We start from the raw sequence: 18842 nt of genomic DNA on the forward strand, positions 1-18842 counted from the left end.
CTCTATGGACATCTACGATGAAACTCTACGAAGGAGGGAGTAATTTGCGTTTATGTGTGGCAATATGGTGAATGAAACATTCCTTCGTAGTGCTGTTCAGATTAGATATAAAGTGGGTTGACTGGGTTTACAAGGAAGGATATACATAAGGCCAGAACAGAGATACAACGGTGATTTAAGATGAAGGTCTCAATCTTGGTCTGTTTTACAGCAATAATATGGATCAGTCTTGTACGTGCGCAAGCCTCCGATAGACGGGTTTGTTACTACACCAACTGGGCTCAATATCGGAATGGAATCGGAAAATACTTTCCATCGGATTATGAAACCGGTTTATGTACACACATTATTTACGCATTTGCGAATGTTCTGGAAGATACAGATGGTTTTTATTTGCATCCTTATGAGTGGAACGATCTGCAGCTAGGCTATCCTGGGGTAAGTACAGTTTTTTTTCTAAAATCAATCGGTTGGAGACGAACAAATCCAGAAAAAAATTATGATAGCTTCAACAATGCATTATGATCTATAACAACTTAATATTTCTCTCAAACGCATCCAGGTCAACAGTTTGAAGCATAAGGATCCACAATTAAAAACGTTATTGGCGATCGGAGGTTGGAACTTTGGATCAGAAACGTTCTCAAAATTGGTGTCCGACATTGATGACATGATGGTATTCGCCATTCGCTCCGCTGACTACTTGCAGTTGCATGGTGAGTTTCTCTCACGTTCGCGCGATGATTTCGCGCAGTAGACCACAACGCTGACGTTTTCAATCGAGGTCTATGTGCATGGGTGGTTAGCCTGGGTTAGCCACTTTGATAAAAATAGTTGAACGGAGTTTCAACATTATGCATCTTGTCGTCGTGCGTTATTTGGATACAGTCTAAACATCTCGGGTTCACAACTAAGTACTTGCCATGTATCTACCAGAGACTTAACTTCATGAATTGAATACATACAACAGTGTAACTGATAGTTTCTTTTCTTTAGAATTCGACGGACTTGATTTGGATTGGGAATACCCCGGACACAGAGGAAGTCCACCAGAAGATAAACAAAGATTCACAGAGTTCTGCCAAATCCTCAAAGCAGAATATTCATCAAGAGGACTTCTCCTTACAGCCGCTGTTGCTGCTGGTCCCTCAACCGTCCAAGGGGCGTATGAAATATTACCAATCTCTAAGGAGTTGGATTTCATCAACTTAATGGCTTATGATTTGTATGGAAGCTGGGGACCTTCGACTGGCCACCACACCAATATGAATTCAAACAGCCCACTCAATGTAATTAGCTCCGTCGAAATATGGCTCGCCTCAGGTATGGACCCTGATAAATTAGTCCTGGGACTGGCACCATACGGCCGAACTTTTACTCTATCAGACAAATGCAACAATGGCGTTGGAGCACCTTTTATTGCACCTGGCACACCAGGACCGTACACAGGTGAAGCTGGCTTCAAAGCGTATTACGAAATTTGTAACAGCGCCTGGACCAGTAAAGTTTGCACTGGGAATAGCGAGGCTCGAGCACCACACGGAGTAGCGAATGGCGTTTGGGTTGGTTTTGATGATGAAGAAAGCGTCGTGTACAAAGTCAACAATATTGTGAAAGACATGGGTTTAGGAGGAATCATGTTTTGGGCGCTTGATTTGGATGATTTTACTGGATCATGTGGAGGTGAGAAATATCCAATCATAAAGGCAGCAAATCGCGCTTTATTGGAAGAAAATGCACCAGTCTTTTCATCATGTCAAGATTTTTCCGATTGCGGAGGAATCAAACCTACAACAACATCAACAACGACAAAGTCTACAGTTCGCCCACCAGTTTCTACCTCCACTACGACGACTTCCCTTCCTTCAGGAGGTTGCCAAATGCCTCCAGTAAGTGAACGAAAAGAATGCTGGCTCAATAAAGACGGTCCTTGGGGAAAACAACCATCTATTGAACAATGGTGTGCCACGAGTTGTAAAACCGACCCGAGTTGCAATAAACAAATGTGTTGCTGTAAAGGTTCAACGACTCCCACAACAACTACAACCACAACGACTATACCGACAACAACAACAACTTCACCGCTTATTTCTCCAACAACAACGACCACAACTCAGTCCACAACGAAATCAACCACCCAAAGCACTACACGAAGCTCCACTACCAAATCAACAACACAGAGCACTTCAACAACAAAAGAAACACCAAAACCGACCCTTCCACCACCAACCTCAAGCACGACAACCACACAACCTTTAGGAGGTTGTCAAATGCCTCCTGTAAGCGACCGAAAAGAATGCTGGCTCAACAAAGAAGGCCCATGGGGAAATAACCCAGCTATCGGACCATGGTGTGCCACGAGTTGTAAAACCGACCCGAGTTGCAATGAACAAATGTGTTGCTGTAAAGGTTCAACGACTCCCACAACAACTACTACAACGACGACGACGACAATTTCCCCTACAACAACCTCCAGCACGACCAAGTCATCTACGAAACCAACGACACAACGTACAACAACTACCACTCAACCAACAGAGAGCTCTACAACAACCACTCAGCAGCCTCCCAACACATGTTTCCTTCCAGCCTACGGGAAACGTAAAAACTGCAAATCTAACCCAAATGGTATTCTTGCAGAATTCAAAGAAATTGATCAATTTTGTCGCGCTGGTTGTGAGACCGACCCCAAGTGCTGTGAAGAACTTTGTTGCTGTGAGGAAAAAGATATGACAACAGACAGCACAACAACCACGACCAAACCAACGACTACTACAACACAACCGACAAGCACCACGACAACAACAACCATGACCAAACCAACAACTACTACAACTAAATCAACCACAACAACAACAACTGAGCAGCCATCAGGAGAATGTGAGATGCCAGAACTCTTAGATCGAACTGAATGTTGGTTGAATGAGGATGGTCCGTTTAAAACGAGTGCAGGAATGCACAAATGGTGTATGAATACTTGTATCGTTGATCCTTCTTGTACGACCCTCTACTGCTGTTGTCAGTGAAAATAAAGACACAAAACTTTGAACCATAAAATATGGACAATAAAGACAGTCTCCAAATAGGTCATATAATTTTTATGATTCTCATAAACTTAGCTCAAATTTTATGGTTATCCTGTAAATAAACGAAATATTATACAATTGTGAATTACAGCTTTTGATGTTAGAGGCATCTAATGTATATCGAAAAATTTACTATTTGAACAGTATTCATTTATTTGGGAAATTTTAATAACTTTTTACCTTTATTATATTGCGAAAGAAACTTTATGATATTATATCTATACCTTATGTTAATCGCCGAAACATCCCTTAATTCCAAATGAAGATTTGACAAAGATATAGAGGTTTTTCAAGTTTACTAAGTTACGTAAATTAAGCCATCAAAGCAAACGTTCAATTTGCATAAGTAGTCTCGTCTTCAGCTTCAAACTTTTGCTTCCATAATAGCGATTTTCCATAAGTTACGTAACTTTGGTAAAACCTAAAAATCCTCTATAAAAGCACATGTTAAAGTATTAGTTCGGATTTCTGGCACTCCTAAGGTACTTTTAGTAACAGATCAGGAGTAGGAAAGATGAGGAGTAATGAACAAACAAGAAATTTTAATACAAAAATTAGAAATCTATTATTTTGTAATTTCTCTCTCTCTCTCTCTCCTACTTTCCTCAACATTTTCATATTGCATTAATCCGTTTAAACTCTTCCTCTAAAGTCTTTTTGTAGGCTTGGAAACCTCCATCGATTCGTTTGACAGTCTTTTCTCCGCACAACCAAGTCTCTTGCGCGATCATTTGTATGAGTTGTTCGTTGTGAGATACTAGGATGACTCCGCCCTATAAATAAACGAGGAAAAATTAGTTTACTTAGAGGAAATATTTTTATTATGCTTTTCTGTGTGAACTTCATGTATTTTTAAAGGAAAAATTAATTTCTTGTGCTATCTCTCAAGAGAAACTCAATTCCTATATTTTTCAAGGGGATTGAACCTCTTACATCTACAATCAAAAAGAAAAGCTTCTCCCTTTCCCTAAATCAATGTTGTTCTTTGAAATGAGCTGCTATTACACCAAATTTTTTTTCGGGACGGGAGTCTGAATTATTGTAGATTTGCAAGGTGTATCATCATATTTTGCAAAAGACTGTAGCTTATAACCTAAGCAGCAGTAAGTTCAATGATGGAGTAAGAGAAAAAAGTTCTTACATTGAATTTCTGTAGTGCTTTTCCGAGGGCTTCCACCGTTTCGATATCCAAATGATTGGTAGGTTCATCAAGAATGAAGAAGTTTGGTCTGAATGAAAAATCAAAGAAAATATGATTTCAAACGTAAGAAGTGGAGATAGTATCCACTAACTGAGATCTCATTAGATCAATACGTGTTAAATCAAATATGATTCAATGTACATGCAAAAATTGTGATAAGGTGAAAAAACCTAAATATAGCTCGTTACTTTACATAGCATTTGGTAATGTTTCAAGAATAGAAATATCATTGCTGAAAATGATTATGGGGTCATATTACTTTAACAAGATTTATAATTTTATAATTTAAAGGAATTCATGCTATTTTGATCGTAATTTAGAGACTCCCGAGTCGAAGCTCAATAGGACTTACTCATGCCATGTCATTAAGGCGAAAGCAACTCGACTTTTTTGACCTCCGGATAAACTCGATATAGGTCGCATTGCAAGGTCACCCGTCACACCATATTTTCCGAGATGACTTCTGTATTCAACGTCCAATTTTCCTGAAATAAGTTAAGTGAAGAATTAGTACATCCGTTGCCCCTCTCAATTTTACTATTCAAACTTCAAGATATTGTTCCAAAAATAACAAAAAACGAAAGTCTAAAATGAGGGATTATTCAATCGCATGATTATGAGTTTTCATGCAACCTTCGAAATTTCCACAAAATTGATTTATGCAATGGATGACACCATTTGCAGGGTTGCCATGGGTAGGAAACTTTCAAAATTCCAGACTTTTGCCCAAAAATCTCAATTTTTTCCAGATATTTTTGCTTAAAATCGCCAAATTTTTCCAGACTTTAGGTATAAATACCAATATTTTCCGGACTTTTTTGTAAGTGACAAAGTATATACAAGTAAAAAAACGTGCAAAAACCAAAATTCTAAGGTTGTCTTTAACAAAGATAATAAAGTTAACAGTGAAACAGCGAAAACAGTATTATGTTTCTCTATTTCCAGACTTTTTCCAGACAGGTATACTATTTCCAGACATTTTCGGCAGACGTGGCAACCCTGATTTGTGACACAATATTATAGAACTCTCCTGAAATTATATCAAACTGCTGGATTCTTTATGTATACCTGGGAATCGTTTTTTGAAGAATTCTAAACTTGTTTGTTTTAAAGATAAAGCGTCCACGTGATGCTGGCTAAAATAACCGACCCGCATTGCTCTGAAAAAGAAATTGGAAAGAAATTAAAATAAAATAGTTAGGATAATTCATAGAATACACCAGGGAGGAGGCTAAACCATTTTCCCTTGATTTGGGGCTTTTTTTATTTTTAAATTTAAAAAATACTGGGGACTAGCTTGTTAAAAAATAAATTTATTGAGAATTTGCATGCAAAGTTTCTTCGATATTTTGCTTTGTGAAGGTGGAGGCTACGTTTGTAAAGTTTTGCGGGGGGCTATTTTCCTTAGCCACTCTGAAATATGCTGGGGGCTGGACTCCTCTGCATTCTATGTAATTCTAACCATCTTCGGGGCTTTGAGGATGTCATAATAGCGAGTTTATGTACTTGCCCTTTTTGGGTCGGCGGAGTGACTAAAACGGTTTGGAATACGGTAAAAAATGCTTTTTTACTGTCGTCCTCAATTCGTCCTCACGAATCAAAATTTAACCGTCTCCGCTGCAATAAGTTGCAATACTGAAACGAACAAGAAAATGAAATCTATTAACCTGTGAACATGCCGTACACCTCCAGTTACTTCAAGTTCACCGAGTAAGATTTTCAAAAGTGTAGTTTTTCCAGAACCATTCTCCCCAATGACAGCTATCCGCGCATCCATATTTGCGTTCAAATCTGTCTTTTCAAATATATTCTTTTTGCCATCGTATGAGAAGCTAAACTAAGAGAAGAAAGACATTGTTTAGAACTCTGATTTATATTTGGCAAAGAGGTAACTTTCATACTAAGGTCAATAGATTGACCACATTGTGTATGTATATAGCTGCTAGGAAGGATATTTTTATTTGATTCACTGAAATTGCGATGGTCATTGTAAATACTTCAAAATATGTAAACATTGCAGAAACGAAAATTAGACGAGTTATGACAAGTACACGGACATAAATTTTATCTATTAAAAACGATTTTACCTCATCCAACCGTAGCATAGTTGCGTTGACTCGATCAGTTTCTGGTAAACGTAAAACAACTTCTGGTTCGATTTCTACTGGTTTCAAGTCTGGCCTGTAAAATTGACGTGTAAAAGATAGATAAATTCAACAAATAAAGAAAAAGAACCAAATAGTTTGTTGACACAATAAAGACGGAATACGAACGTTACACACGGCAAAAACAAAATTAAAGACATGATTGGAATGTAAATATTAAAGTAATTTTCAACTTACAATTTTTCTAGAATTTTCAATTTACTTTGTGCTTGGGCAGCTCTGTTAGCATTGACTCGCCACCTGTCAACGTACGCCTAGCAAGTGAAATAAAGAAGATATTCATCGACAAATAAATAATAAGCAGTTATTGGACAAAGTCGAATCCAATATGCAAAAATATTGGGCGTTCGTAAAAAGATATTGGACGAGGCTTCGCCGAGTCCAATATATTTTCTCGTAGCCCAATATTTTTCATATTGGATGAGACTGCGTCCAAATAAATGGTTTATTATCCGTTCATCGCTAAAAGATTTCTCGTTTTCAAACATAATTCCAATTTATAAGCTCGGAAATCTGGTTTCTTGTGGTAGTCTTCTCGAAATTCTTATTTTTATTTTGTGACGTAACGTCAAAAAGAAGATGCTCAATTGTCATTGAACTTGTTGTATGACGTCAATTTTTGAAATATGTAGCCTCCATGGAAGCTATATATTCAAAAATATTGGACAGCAAAGAAGCCAATCAAATGTCGCTATTTACGCGCGTCGGATAATAATCAAATATAATTAGAAAAATAGAAACTCATGGAGCTATAATGGGAAAACTATTCTTCTTCAATCAAGACAAATAAGCCAACCTGCAAGTGATCTCTATATTGTTTTTGAGCTTCATATTCACGCTGTTGATTTTTCAATTTCTCATCTTTAGTAATTACAAACTGAGTGTAGTTGCCTTTATAACAGTCTAACATTTTAGAGTGTAAAAATATAATGTCTGTTGACACTGCATCTAAAAACATTCTGTCGTGAGAAACAACAAAAATGGTCGTGGGCCATGTTTGTAAATAATTTTCTAGCCATAGAATGGCTTTAACGTCCAACATGTTCGTCGGTTCATCAAGTAATAACAAGTCAGGTTTTGTAGACAAAGCTCTAGCTAAAGCTAATCTCATTCTCCAACCACCAGAAAATTCTTTTGTTTTCATTTTCTGCATCTCTGGTGTGAAACCAAGACCGTCCAAAATCATGGCTGCCCTGGATGAGAATTATAGAAAAAGTTTCCAGTTAATAAATTACTTTTTTGCTTCAAAAATATAAGAAACTTTTGAAGAAAAAGTTTCCCTGTTCATTTTCAAACTATGATACGACTCTAATTAAACTGCTTTTCAAGATTATAGTAAAATCTGCACAGAAATGGAGACAACAAATATCACACAAAAGTTAGATTGTTTTTAAGAAATTGAAATTATCTTTAGAATGCTGGGAGTCTCATATCTTTGCAAACTGAAAGTTATTAATACCTAGCCGGTGCCTTGTCTGCTTCTATATCTGCAAGCTTTGCGTAGATCTGAAAAAGGTAGTAGATTTTGATGTATTTGGCAAGGTTAAAGATTAAATTCTGATAACCAATATAGTCAAAGGCAAAGTAAAGCTTGTGTTAAGTTATTTATTACCTCTGATAGACGGGCGGTAGTTGTATCTGTTGATTTCCTGAAAAAGAATAATTTTATATTTATTTTAACATTTCACAGACGATCGGATGTGCCCACTGACCTTTATATACCCTGGACCAAGCTTCTCAATCCCAGCCAAGCAAAATCTTTGATCGGAGTTTTTTGAAAAGTGGTACCCTAATGGCGGCACTACTCGATAGCGGTGTAAATGCATCGAGAGCGCTAGGTCTACTTTTTCTCAAATTCTTTTGGTGATGTAGCGGCGTTAGACGTTAATTTTTAACATTGTAATGTCTTCTTCTCGGGTACCAATTCCAAAAAAACTCCAATCAGAGATGGCGGATATTGCTTGGTCCAGGGATATATAAAGGTCAGTGGATGTGCCAGCATCGACATCAGTCAAATACAAAGATTGACACGTTGCAAACATTAGAACAGTAATATGTTAATAAAAAGGATTGAATAAAAGCACTGATTTTACTGACCCTTCATTGACAAGTGCTGATAATTCTTCTTCTTCTTTTAAAAGGTTGAATCTGAAATCAATGAGAGATTTTTAAATAAAACCGTTGACTTCAGTGATTTAAGCAAAAAACATGTTTACACATATCTAACATTATGTGACTTTGGTTCTAAACTATTTGTAAATGATATAGAGTACTTAGCACCGAAGCTTAGCAAAAATTGAATCTTCAAATTTTCAATAAACAAATACATTCATTATATAAATAAAACATTTACCTGACAGTGTCGGCCTCAAGTACGCTGTCAGTTGCAAGCGTCTCATCCCCCACAACTTCTTGCTCTACATGAAGTACTGTGACATGTGACGGAATATACAATTCACGTTTCGAAATAGCCCTTAACAATGTTGTCTTTCCCATTCCATTTCGACCCACAAAACCGTATCTTCGACCAAAGGCCATGACCAAATTACAGTTTTGAAGTAATACTTTACTGCCATATGCAAGATCAAAATTTTCAATTCGTATATCAACAACTTTCCCTCCTAATAGTTCTTGTTTCATATCCTTCTTTTGGATGACTTGGTTGGTTGTGGGTCCAGCGGAAGATTCGTCATCCTTATCGTCTTTGTCACGTCTCTCAAGTTTTTGTTTCTGTTTAGCCTCTGCTCTTTCCAGTTTCTTCAAATCGACTGTTTTCTATGAAAGGAAGATTTTGAAGAATTAATATATGGTGCTGAGAGCAAAATGTACATGGGTATTTCCAGAATGTGTATATACATCTTGTGTTGAAGCTAAAATATGAAGATATTAAGAAATATAACGATGCTTGCTATAAAATGAGAGGGATGAGAGAAACTCAAAGTATTTTGATAAAATATTGAGAGCGAAATTTACCAGGGTAGTATCTTCTACATTTTGTTTCATCCATATACTATTCTGTTCAACTTGATGTTCATCATCTTTCTTTGCTCGATCTCCTATGTGGATTGGTGCATCCAGAATTCGCTTCCCATTAACTTGTTGTTGTGGTTTCTCCTCCTCACCACTAAGGAAAATGTGTGATGTTTGTATACATATTATACATTATATACACATTTTATCAATTCTAATTCTTCTCTCCACCAAAAGTGTTTGATGAAAGCTCGGAGCTATTTACGTTGAAAACATTAGGATAAAGATGTGTGTAATCTTTGGAACTTGAAGTGTATGAAACAAAAATTTTGCAAACCATTCTAAACTACCAACCAAGGATATGCGTCAGCCTTTGTAAAACATTATCCAAGAAGAGATAATTTTCCTTGAAGAATACTTTATCCTAAATTTTCCCCAAAAAATATTTTATCATGTATTTTTTTGGAAGAATGCTTGATCTATCTAACATTATCCGTGACAATTACATTCCTAGATTTTCCTTAAAAAATACATTGTCCAAATAATCCTTAAAGAATACGTTGACCTATACTTTCTTTAAACAATACGCCATGGTATATTTCCTATAATAATACACTACCCTCAATTTTCCTTTAAAGAATACACTACCCTCAATTTTCCTTGAAAAATAAATTATCCCACACTTTCCTTGAAGAATACAATGATCTTTAATTTCCTTAAAGAATACATTGCCCTAGATTTTCCTTAAAGAATACATTGCCCTAGATTTTCCTTGAAGAATACATTGCCCTAGATTTTCCTTTCCTTAAAGAATATATTGCCCTAGATTTTCCTTAAAGAATACATTGCCCTAGATTTTCCTTGAAGAATACGTTGACCTAGATTTTCCTTGAAGAATACGTTGACCTATATTTTCCTTAAAGAATACGTTGACCTATATTTTCCTTAAAAAATACGTTGACCTATATTTTCCTTAAAGAATACGTTGACCTAGATTTTCCTTAAAGAATACATTGCCCTAGATTTTCCTTAAAGAATACGTTGACCTATATTTTCATTAAAGAATACATTATGGTATATTTTCCTTAAAGAATACACTACCCTCGCTTTTCCTTGAAGAATGTGTTATCCTTAATTATCCTTAAAGAACACCTTGCCCTGCATGATCCTAAAGAATATTGTGATCCTAAAGAATATTGCAATCCTGAAAATTCCTTGAAGAATAAATTATCCAACATTTTCCTTGAAGAATACATTGACCAATAATTTTCTTTAAAGAATAGGTTGCACCACATTTGTGACTCCCCAAGCGATTTGGAGTACACAAAAGTCCGATCGGTCTAATGACCGTTCCTCTATAGCCTCTATTGGACTGGTCTTTTTACCGCTAAGGCCGTTCAAATATCGAAAGAGGCCGTTGCATGGCCGATCATGAAAAGCGACCTATAACAAAGAGACTTTGAGGCCGCTAAAGGGGCCCGAGCGGTCCAATGCCCGGTACGCTTCGTCCCGATGGCCGCTATTGATTTCTTTACTTATATACTTATATACTTACTTTTACTTAGTCTCATTTTTCTCTTAGCCAGAACTTTTATTGAGCTGATCTATTTCTATTTGCAACAAAAGCATAGTTGTTTTCTTCATAAATTTCACTAGAGTTTCTTATGCATACTTTAACCAACTTGTTTTTCTTTGTATGTTTTAACAAGAATAGTCAACAAATATAAAACTCGTTTCCTACATTGCTTTCACAAGCATCTCTCATGCTTAATTTTCTGAATTTGATTTTTTTGTAGCGTTTAAATGTGTCTGTTATGCTTAGTTTTATCAACTCGCTCCCTCCGTAATTCTCACGATCGTCTCTTATGCCTAGTTTTATCAACTCGCTTTCTTCGTAATTTTCACGGGTGTCTTTTATGCTTAGTTTTATCAATTCGCTTTCTTCGTAATTTTCACGAGCGTCTCTTCCTTATCGATACAAGATAGATAATTTTACTATGGATACACTTTTTCAACATATCTTAATCATATTATATGGCTCATATCGAAAGATTTTAAAATGCTAAACGTTATTGACGTCTCCTCAATTCTACTTTTTGAAAAAGATTGTACTTTTGGGGATTGAGTAGTTTTTTAGAACCAGACTTTTTTTGGACCGGACTTTCGACCGCTCCAGACGCCGCTTGGAAGTCTCTTGCTCAAAAAGGGCCGCTAAAAGAGTGGCCTCAAGTGGACCTTTCAAAAATTCTCTCGCCCGCTTGGAGGCCGATCTTCACGAACAATAGGCCGCTAAAGATTTTACTTCGGCCGCTTTAAGACCGGTATTTTACCCGCTTTGGGCCGATCGGTCTTTTGTGTACTCCAAATCGCTTGAGAAGTCACATTTTACTTGATTTTTTTATCCTTTGTGTTAGCCAAAACCAATAACAGTGCTCAATGTTAATGATAACAGAGCTTTAATACTAGTTTCAGTAAAGAAAACAATTTAAGTTAATTTTATGATGGCATGAAACTTTGAGTATAAAATTAACTTAAATCGTTTTCTTTACTCAAACTAGTTGATTTTTTATCATTTTTATTTTATTTTATTTATAGAATACACTATCCTTTATTTTCCTTAAAGAATACGCTATTCTTCACTTTTCTTGAGAATGATGTTATTCTATATTTTCCTTATGTTCTTCCAAATTGTCCTTGAATAATAAGTTAAATCATGTACTTTCCTTGAAGAATACATTATTTGGCGTTTTTCTTAGAGATCTTTAAAGGTTTTGTTTTTAAATAAGATTGATATAGTTTGTTTTCTTATCGACTTTAATTTACAAGCTTTTTCACATTGAATTGACACGAAAGTGGAGCAAGATTGGTCAGAAAGAGGAAAAAATAATTTTTTGTTTATTCAGCAAAATATAACAATAGGGAACAATAATAAATTTCTTCAAAGAGAATGTACAATATACACCTTAAGGAAAGTAGAGAAAAACATTTGGTTACACTGTAATTGATCTAATTTGATATTTTCCTTGCACAAAACCTTATATATTTTCCTATCTTATACAAATTTTCATTGAGAAAATTCCTGCATTTACCATGAGATACTGATAAGCTAACATATTTTTGCATTCTCATCTTTCTTTTCTCTGATCAATCTATGTAGACCACAGTGAGGAAATAAGGTAAGCTCAGAATTTTCTAATCAAACTTACAAGCCCACAAAAGTGATGTAAAAGTTTAAAAATCAGATCAGATCATATAAAGATTTTTGTATTGTCTTACCCTTTGATAAGGTTCATAATCCCATTGCAGATTTCTTTGATCTCATCTTCATCGTCATTTTCTGTAGCTTCGTGAAGAACCCCACCAACTGCGTCATATATTTCCTCTGCATCTTCAAAATCTTCAGCACTTGTCTTGGTGACATCTAAAACAATGATGACAAATATAATCATGGACTTAAATATGAAACACAAAGCTGAGAATGGTTGAGACCGATTTGAAGGAGTATCAAACCTGTTTCTTTAAAGAAACATACTCTATCACACCAAAATGTTAAAACGGGGTATATATTACTAGTCTACAAAAAAGGGAATGATAGGTAGTTACAGAAACTATAGATTTGTTACCCCACACCCTACAAATCACTGATTTTCAGAAATATTCTTCAAGCCAAGGAACATTTTCATTTTTGGAGAAAACAATCTTTATAACATTAACAATCACAAATAATTAAAAAATCATTTCTTAGTCAACTGCTTCAACACACAGAGCAATTGATCTATTACCTAAAGAACCTCGTTTTTTTGCAAATTTTATCATTTTAAAGATTTTTCTGACTTGGATATTTTAAATGTGAAATAACCAAATCCTGTAGGCACAATGTTTTGCTTTAGTGAGATTGATTTTTGTTGTTTTGCTTTGAGAAGGCAAAATTTCTGATGATTCAAGGTATTACGAAAATTCTCTATGTTGGGTTTTTTTCTTGGTGCTTTATATAGGCTTTTTAATCATTGTAATACAAAATAAATAAAACTCCCTGGAAATATTTAGGTTTTAATTAGCAGAATACTATTGCTTTATTCTTAGGTTTTCTTCTATTCAGAATTCATATTCAGAAACTCTGGCTCAATGTGGAAAGGAAAATAAGCAAGAGGAACCACTCCATAGTGGGCACCCCTTGAAAAAAGGGGGTTTGAGAATTTTACTGAATTTAAAAGAAGAGAAGCTTGTGAAAATTTCAAATAAAAGGGGTGGCTTGGACAAAAAGAGGGGGGTTAATTTTTAAGGGGGGCTTGGAAGATTTGGCGATTTGCAAAAGATTCATTTTGAGATTTCTCAACAATTATTATATTTCCATTCATTTGAATGAAGCAAAAACTCTTGATGGAGTATGTTGCTTTTTCAACCTTTGCAAGACAGCTGCTTTTGTAACAGTTTGTAAAAGGTTTCATAAAAGGTCGAAAAAAGAGGGGGTGGGGGGGGGGTCAAGGAATTTTCATTCTTAAGAGGGGGTTGAGCTAAAAGAGGGAATTGCCATTTTGAAGGGGGGGGGCTTGATACCCCTCTGCCCACTATGCACTCTCACTTAGTTCTCGGGATTAAAAGAACCTGGAAAAAACCTTTTCCGTAAAAAATATGTAGCTGAGGAATTTTAAAACACCACATTTAAAGTGAAACAAGATGGCAGCAGTGATTGGAGATTTTTGTGATTAGGCAACATGACAATTCTTTTTTGTCATATAAAAAAAATCACAAAAACTGCATACTGTAAGTTGGTCTAATGTCAACATCCCTCTTCTAATTTCGACATTCTTCTTTAAAGATAGAAATAATAGGAAACTTGGAATCACTTATGGACTCAAAGAAAATTAGTTTCAATCAGTGATTCCGACCTTTTTATTATTCCTATCTCTAAAGAAGAGTAACAAAATTAGAAGAGGGATGTCGACATTAGACCAACTTAAGGTAGTTGCCAAGTCTTGAAAATATTGAATGTGGGATAAGGTGCGAGCAAAGTGAGCGCAATATTGAGTTGGGGGTTCTAAGGGGGCTAGCCCCCTAAGAAAAATTTCAAAAAGTGATTTGATGGGAAAATTACAAAAACGTATAATATTTTACTTTTTTTATCATTAATCAATCATCTTCCTCATGCCAGTATGGATTTTGTGTAACTAACGCTGAAGATCTTCGGCGTACAACTGAAACGTTTTTGGCGCATTGGCGTAAGGGTACTTACAAAGATTGTTTGATTTTCAGTTGGCGTAAAGTAATAATTCCAGCTCGGCGTGAATGACTCCATAATCCATCGATTTTTAGCTTTCATTTGGCTAAATTTGCTTTCGCTCGCTTACGCTCGTGTCAATTTATTAATCATGTTGGCGCATGCGCCTCTTTTCCCATCTTGCACCCTTATTGTAAAATTAAATGTTGGTACAAAAGAAATTTTGCTTGGCATGAGGCTTGCTGTACGGAAAAATATCTTCGTGGAATCCATACTGGCCCTGATGTGATGTTATTGGGTCATTCCAGAATGTCTGTAACAGGGGGTGGACAACACGGAATTTCCGAGGGCAAAAGTTTTCACCAAAATTCAAAATTTCCAAGGCGAGGGAAGAAAATGTATGAATTTCCAAGGCAATTGAATAAAAACGGTAAAAAATAGTGGAATTTCCTCCCCAACACATTTTGCAAAAGTACATGAATTTTCATCGGAATTTCCAACAAACAAAATATTTCTGAGGCTGGAAAAAATTTGAAAATGTACGTTCTCTGACAGGGGTAACGAAAATTTTCTGGAATGGCCCATTGGTTGTATTTTGTCCTTTTTGCGTAACTTTGAGCGTAAGCAAATAAATATTTGAAAATGCAAGACACACAAGGGATGCAGGCGTACAGCGCGGACAAGGTAGATTTGCGTATGTGTATGCAGGACACTTGGAAATTATGAAACTGCATCAACATATCAACATATCAAGAAGAAAAAAGCAAGAAAAACAGAAAATGGAAAATAGAAAATCAGGTATCATGTCAAAATTTTGATCACCTCCATTATACCTAGGAAATTTGGCATTATACACTCTCACTCTGTGGCACGGTGCCACATCTAACACACAAAAAATCCCTCCAAAATCAAAAATCCTCTATGATGATGGTGTCATTATCATCTATGATAGCCATTCCAGGGTCAAATTGAAACTGTTCTGGTGGCAATCAAACCTAGTTCATCTTGTAGAGCTTCAAAAAAGAAAAAAAATGAGGGGTCATACACCTCCTAATGATAAGCGGTTCCAGAGATATTGAGATTTTGGTTCCGCTAAAATAGCACCTTTTTAGACATTTGAGGTTGACAATTTAGCCCAGAAATGGCATATAAAATGGCACCGAAATATGCTGCGAAAATTGAAAATTCAAGCTTTTGTATTGAGTCAAGATATTCCAGATATCTTCCTTTTGACTGCAGACTTCTATCAAATTCTTTTTGTAATGGCTTGCTAACACTTCAAGGAAGAAATGAAAAGACATTTTTTTGAAAAAAAAGACATTGCATTGCAAAATAAAATAAAAACGTTATAAAGCGAAAGTTAAAAATTGCTGAACCTACCTATCTTTGTATTCAAAGCGCTGCAGAGGAAAAATTCCCCATGGCATATAAATAACTGTTTTAGGCTAAGGGGTCACTCACATATCGATTCTTCCCACGACTAACGTCAAATTGACGCTAATTTGAAAACCCCCCACCCCACCTCTTATAAACGTCAAAGTTCAAAAATTATCAAAAATCGATGAAAATTTTCTCCTTCACTTTCATCGTTGTTTCGTCAGCCATCTTTAAATTCGCTACGGCTTGCTCACGCAGTTTACATTTAAAAAATAATGGAGATAATTTCCAAACTTTTTTCAGAAAGTTGCCGGAATTAATTATCTCCATAATCAAAATCAACAGAAAAGCCGCATTTCACAAAAAATAGACCGACCGTCGGCGAAATTCAAGGGCCGTGCAGACCGTCTGAACAAAGAAACTCGAGACGTAAACATCGGGCCGTTTGTTTCGGTTAAAATTTTTGTAAAATAGCGAGCGAACAAATATTTAGGTATGTAAAAATAGGAAAAGAAATGTGGAAAGTAACATTTGTCACGGAATAAACGTATTAAAAATCGATATTTCTGGGGAAATTTCTTAGCGTCAAAGACTCTAACCCACCCACCCCTTCGCGTCAATTTGACGTTAGTCGTGGGAAGAATCGATATGTGAGTGACCCTAAAAAAGGGTCAATTTTTTCAGTGGTATCACTCTCTATAATTCTAGTCCTCATGTTCAGGCTGAAAATGCTTGCCAAAGTATGAAAAGTAAAAAATAATAACTTTAATGAAAGAATTAATTTCAGAGAGAGTAGCACCATTGGATTTCTCAGGTATTTTCTGATAAATATGGAAAGTTTCACTGTCTGAACATTTTTTCCTCCGCAGCGCTTTGAAATCAAAGATGAGTTGTGAAATTTTTTGTGTCCCGCGGATCTAATTTTTCTAAAAATGGCCTTAGTTGAAACAAATTTTTAGACAAAAGTGTAGAATATTACACCTGAATATTATATATGGTTGGAAAGCTAAAAGAAAGCTCTAAATTACTCAAAAATAATTAATTTTATAGCTCAACTAAACAAAGAACAATTGTCTGTCAAAGTTTGACCTAAAATTAAAGATTTTGATAAGCGTCAAATAAAAAACAAGCAAACCCGGAATGGCTATCTATGACTATGCATGCATGATGATATATGACATAAAAACTTACAGCCAGACAAGACCGTACCTACTATATGTTTGAATTCTATTATTAGGAAATATTCAAGTGCTTACCTACAACATAGTTTAGGAGATCTTCGTCAATACCTGGAAACTTCTTGTGGAGGAAGCCCTGGACCCTGGCTTCAACTCCATCGTCAGACATCTTGAAAGTGAAAATGTGAGAAATTTTCTGCTCTTTGATCGGATTGCTAAAAACACGTCAATTAGCCCGATTTACCCCGATTTGAAGTCATTCGGATTATTTTGCGAAGCACGAAGAACGAAAAAAGAAGGATTCTCTGAATTTTAAAGCCCCATTGGAGCTATCTTTTAAAACCTTTATATAGACCTTTATCCAGACGATCTCAATCGAACGGAATCGACAATCGAACCAATCGAACCAAATCGAACGCAATCGACCTTGCGTTCGATTTGGTTCGACTGGTTTGATCGTCGATTCCGTTCGATTGAGATCCGGGGGGGGGTCCGGGGGGGGGGGGGGTACTTAGGCAAATGGAGGGTACGGTATGTGCCGCCCTTAAGAAGGGTACCTTTTTTGGACTTCCAAAGTCCCGCTAAGGGTCGGAAAAATCAGAAAATCAAATTTCAGTCCCACTAAGGGTCGGAAAAATAGGAAAATTTCAACTTTTTACCCCCCTGAACGATCGAAATTTGGTCAAAATTGGTCAAATTTGTCCCGCTAAGTCTATGACTCGCTTTCTGACAGCAAAAGAAATAGTACAGACGCCACCTTTTCTTGAAACTAGAAATCTACAGTTGTTTGGGGGTTGTCGCAATATTCGCAAAATTTTCCTTTATTTTCTCCTTTTTAGTCCCGGTAAGGGTCCAAAGTTCGAAAGTCGGGCGGCACCCCCCCGTCAGCTCGCAACCCTAGTACCCCCCCCCCCGGGATTGAGATCGTCTGGCTTTATAAGCTTTAGACAGTTAGACCCGGGCTGGGGGTTAATAGGTTTGATGCAATGAAGTATAAGCCCGAAGGGCTGGAAGTCAATCTCTTTGGTAGGATTTGAAGCCAACAAATCCTACTAAAGTTGCGCGGCCTTGAGCGACCCGCCTGGTTTTTACACAAATGACAGATTGAAACTAAAATTTACGGCTTAATTTCGAAAAATATATCACTCGAAAACAAAGGAATTGCTAGATTCAATCCGTCATCAAAAATACGGCGCATATTTTAAGGCTTCACTTTTTCTTGCCTGAGAAAGGTCAGAGATTGACCTCTAGCCCTTCGGGCTTGAAACTCAATGGTTTGATGCCCCGAGGGGAGATGAGAGGTATGTCTTAGACCCGGTACAAGATTATTAAATATCCATGTACCAAGAAAACCTAAAAACTTTTTCATTAATAAAGGAAGAGCAGAACTAGAACGTGAACTAGATTAATTAAAATTAGTAGATTAATCCGACTGATCCGAGGATTAATTAGTTGCCGCGGAAATTTTAAAAGTCGGAAATGTTGAAAAATCTTAATCCGCGAAAAAAAACAAAAAAAAACAGTAGAATGGTAGAATTCCAAAGGTTGGTTCCAACACTGGATTATTAACTTATTTGGAGATTCGATCGATGATGCTGATTTGAGCAAGGAATTGGATATAAGAAATATTAGCATTTTAAAAATCAA

At 36.2% G+C, this 18842-nt stretch overlaps 2 protein-coding genes across 2 annotated transcripts; one reads left to right on the forward strand and one right to left on the reverse strand.

The window, feature by feature from the left end:
- The first annotated feature begins 180 nt into the window (after window positions 1-180).
- LOC136822202 (acidic mammalian chitinase-like) lies at window positions 181-3026 on the forward strand. The gene is made up of 3 exons (XM_067078445.1): window positions 181-438; window positions 563-716; window positions 997-3026. Exons 1-3 carry the CDS (start codon window positions 181-183, stop codon window positions 3024-3026), a joined length of 2442 nt encoding a protein of 813 aa, XP_066934546.1.
- A 600-nt stretch (window positions 3027-3626) lies between these two features.
- On the reverse strand, window positions 3627-17404 carry LOC136822175 (ATP-binding cassette sub-family F member 3-like). The gene is made up of 15 exons (XM_067078417.1): window positions 17274-17404; window positions 12699-12843; window positions 9426-9576; window positions 8806-9227; window positions 8550-8600; window positions 8065-8101; window positions 7912-7958; window positions 7249-7645; window positions 6630-6706; window positions 6375-6468; window positions 5955-6124; window positions 5356-5447; window positions 4640-4772; window positions 4228-4315; window positions 3627-3859 (listed from the first exon to the last, which is right to left on the reverse strand). Exons 1-15 carry the CDS (start codon window positions 17362-17364, stop codon window positions 3701-3703), a joined length of 2154 nt encoding a protein of 717 aa, XP_066934518.1. The 5' UTR covers window positions 17365-17404; the 3' UTR covers window positions 3627-3700.
- Between the last annotated feature and the right edge of the window lie 1438 nt (window positions 17405-18842).

This window comes from Clytia hemisphaerica, unplaced genomic scaffold (assembly GCF_902728285.1).
Source record: "Clytia hemisphaerica strain Z4C2 unplaced genomic scaffold, Clytia hemisphaerica genome assembly, whole genome shotgun sequence".
NCBI classification, from domain to species: domain Eukaryota; kingdom Metazoa; phylum Cnidaria; class Hydrozoa; order Leptothecata; family Clytiidae; genus Clytia; species Clytia hemisphaerica.

Excerpts from the sequence above, each read along its gene's own strand:
- LOC136822202 (XM_067078445.1), top strand. The coding sequence starts at position 181 with ATGAAGGTCTCAATCTTGGTCTGTTTTACAGCAATAATATGGATCAGT. Across the intron at positions 439-562 it reads TGCAGCTAGGCTATCCTGGG|GTCAACAGTTTGAAGCATAA; the intron begins GTAAGTACAGTT and ends AAACGCATCCAG. Across the intron at positions 717-996 it reads TGACTACTTGCAGTTGCATG|AATTCGACGGACTTGATTTG; the intron begins GTGAGTTTCTCT and ends TCTTTTCTTTAG.
- LOC136822175 (XM_067078417.1), bottom strand. The coding sequence starts at position 17,364 with ATGTCTGACGATGGAGTTGAAGCCAGGGTCCAGGGCTTCCTCCACAAG. Across the intron at positions 8,601-8,805 it reads CTTGAGGCCGACACTGTCAG|ATTCAACCTTTTAAAAGAAG; the intron begins GTAAATGTTTTA and ends CATTGATTTCAG. Across the intron at positions 7,646-7,911 it reads GCAGACAAGGCACCGGCTAG|GGCAGCCATGATTTTGGACG; the intron begins GTATTAATAACT and ends ATTCTCATCCAG.